This window comes from Gambusia affinis, linkage group LG20 (assembly GCF_019740435.1).
Source record: "Gambusia affinis linkage group LG20, SWU_Gaff_1.0, whole genome shotgun sequence".
Lineage (NCBI taxonomy): Eukaryota > Metazoa > Chordata > Actinopteri > Cyprinodontiformes > Poeciliidae > Gambusia > Gambusia affinis.
In genome coordinates, this window is record NC_057887.1 from 4590887 (window position 1) to 4592618 (window position 1732).

The 1732-nt window shown below is 40.1% G+C and overlaps 1 protein-coding gene across 1 annotated transcript; it reads right to left on the minus strand.

The window, feature by feature from the left end:
• Nucleotides 1-264: 264 nt before the first annotated feature.
• On the minus strand, nt 265-1309 carry LOC122823014 (cytochrome c oxidase assembly protein COX19). The gene is made up of 3 exons (XM_044102206.1): nt 1112-1309; nt 656-767; nt 265-572 (listed from the first exon to the last, which is right to left on the minus strand). The coding sequence occupies exons 1-3, from the start codon at nt 1191-1193 to the stop codon at nt 485-487; spliced, it is 282 nt and encodes a 93-aa protein (XP_043958141.1). The 5' UTR covers nt 1194-1309; the 3' UTR covers nt 265-484.
• Between the last annotated feature and the right edge of the window lie 423 nt (nt 1310-1732).

A 1732-nucleotide genomic window follows, 5' to 3' on the forward strand; every position in this document is an offset into this window, starting at 1 on the left:
GTTGTCAGCAGCTGTAATGAGAATCAACAGAAATAAAAGCTTGAAAACAAAGATTTTCGGTAGATGTTTGTTGTGCCGACGGATCATCAACAGAATAAACGTTGACAAACTCGTTTCTATAAACGAGTTGAGCTGATTTGAAATCAAATGGATGTAGTTGGATTAGTTAGCCTACAAGATTGAATTTAAATCCACCATTTTCTCTTTCTCAAACAACAACAACAAAAGAACAACTGTATTTTGACAAAAGCAAAACATCAGCTCTTTATATTAAGCACTTTCTGTTTATGCAGCACATAATTTTATAATCCGTAGTCGCATATCTCAACACAATGTCCGCTTCCACGGCCTCCATTCCCAGTCCTTAAGCCCTTCTTCGCTTCACACTGCAGTCTCTCTACCATACGTGTGATTCCGGAGGGCGTCCCAACATGAAGGTGGATACTTTGAGTCCACAGAGACTCCAGGTGGAAACGACACCGGGTCAGGGTTTGGATCCCTCTTGGCTGGGAGGAGGATCCATCAAGTCCTTGAATCCCAGTTTCTGCAGAGGCTCCCTGACCATGAGCTGACTGGAAAACACAGGAAAACACAGAGCTCAGTTTGTCTTGACCTTTCAGAGTCAGAAGGGCAACAAGTGGAGCGGCTTCCTTACTGATCCATCCTGCATTCCAGATAGTCTTTGGACTGCAGCCGGCACTTTGAGTTGTCAAAGGTGTTTTCCCTCAGGCACTGCATGAACTTCTCCTTGAAGGCCTTACACTCTCCTGAGAAGGAGAGTTCGCCGTTCACCACAGATTTTTAGGACGCAACACAAACGCTCAATTCTAAATAAGACCTAATATTCATGTTGTTATTAATCTTTCCACTTGCAGTTTGTCTTTTGTGGCTCTTTCCTGCCATTTAAGACCAGAAGTCAAAGAACTATGGATTTAGTTTCTTAAAAATACCTGTGCGCTTTACTCTGTATTTTATAGATACATTAAATGGACCAAATAACATTAAAATGATTAAACTACCTACTGAAAACACAAATTACATGTAAGGGTCAATGGTGGGTCAAAAGTGTTATTTAACCAGAAGAACGACGTAAGCCGTCACTGTCGCTCACCGAAATGATCCAGAGGGAAGGAGCCTTTATCCGGAGCCCGAGGTTTAAAACTCTTCGTGCCGAAATTCATAGCAGTCGACATGTTTGCGTTTATATTAACAGAAAAGAAGAATATCTGAACCGGAGAAGCTGCGGCTTCAGAACTAAACAAGGCTGCGACCCTGCCGTCGCGTAATGTGACGTTTTGTTTTGGTGTCAGCAACCAGACATTAATAATCGAGTCCATCGCGCCGAGTGTCGATAACAGATTACATCGATGTTTGTTTCAGGTTTTTTTTTTTTGTTTGTTTGTTTTTTTGCATTGAAGGCTACTGTATCTGGCTTAAATACGCACCAATAAATGCGCAAAGCCACACAGAATGGCTCAATATATTTTATTACGTACATTTTCGTGAACTTGAATGGTGAATAAAACTCAATACAAGTTAATTATTGATTGTTATTTTTATGGGGAACTTCAAAGGCGTATAGCGGTTGGTTTTATTTCAGATTATTAAAAACTGTAACCTAAGGATATAAGGGAAATGTACAAAATAAATGCACAAAATGTCAAACTTGTGAAGACATGACAGGCTTTATAGAGAGTGAGAATATAAGGTACACAATAAAGACATATATATA

What these genes read in the sequence shown, in the direction of transcription:
- LOC122823014 (XM_044102206.1), bottom strand. Translation starts at nt 1,193, where the DNA reads ATGTCGACTGCTATGAATTTCGGCACGAAGAGTTTTAAACCTCGGGCT. An exon ending in CTTCCCTCTGGATCATTTCG is followed by an intron (nt 768 to 1,111) that starts GTGAGCGACAGT and finishes TCTCCTTCTCAG; the next exon opens with GAGAGTGTAAGGCCTTCAAG. An exon ending in CTGGAATGCAGGATGGATCA is followed by an intron (nt 573 to 655) that starts GTAAGGAAGCCG and finishes TGTGTTTTCCAG; the next exon opens with TCAGCTCATGGTCAGGGAGC.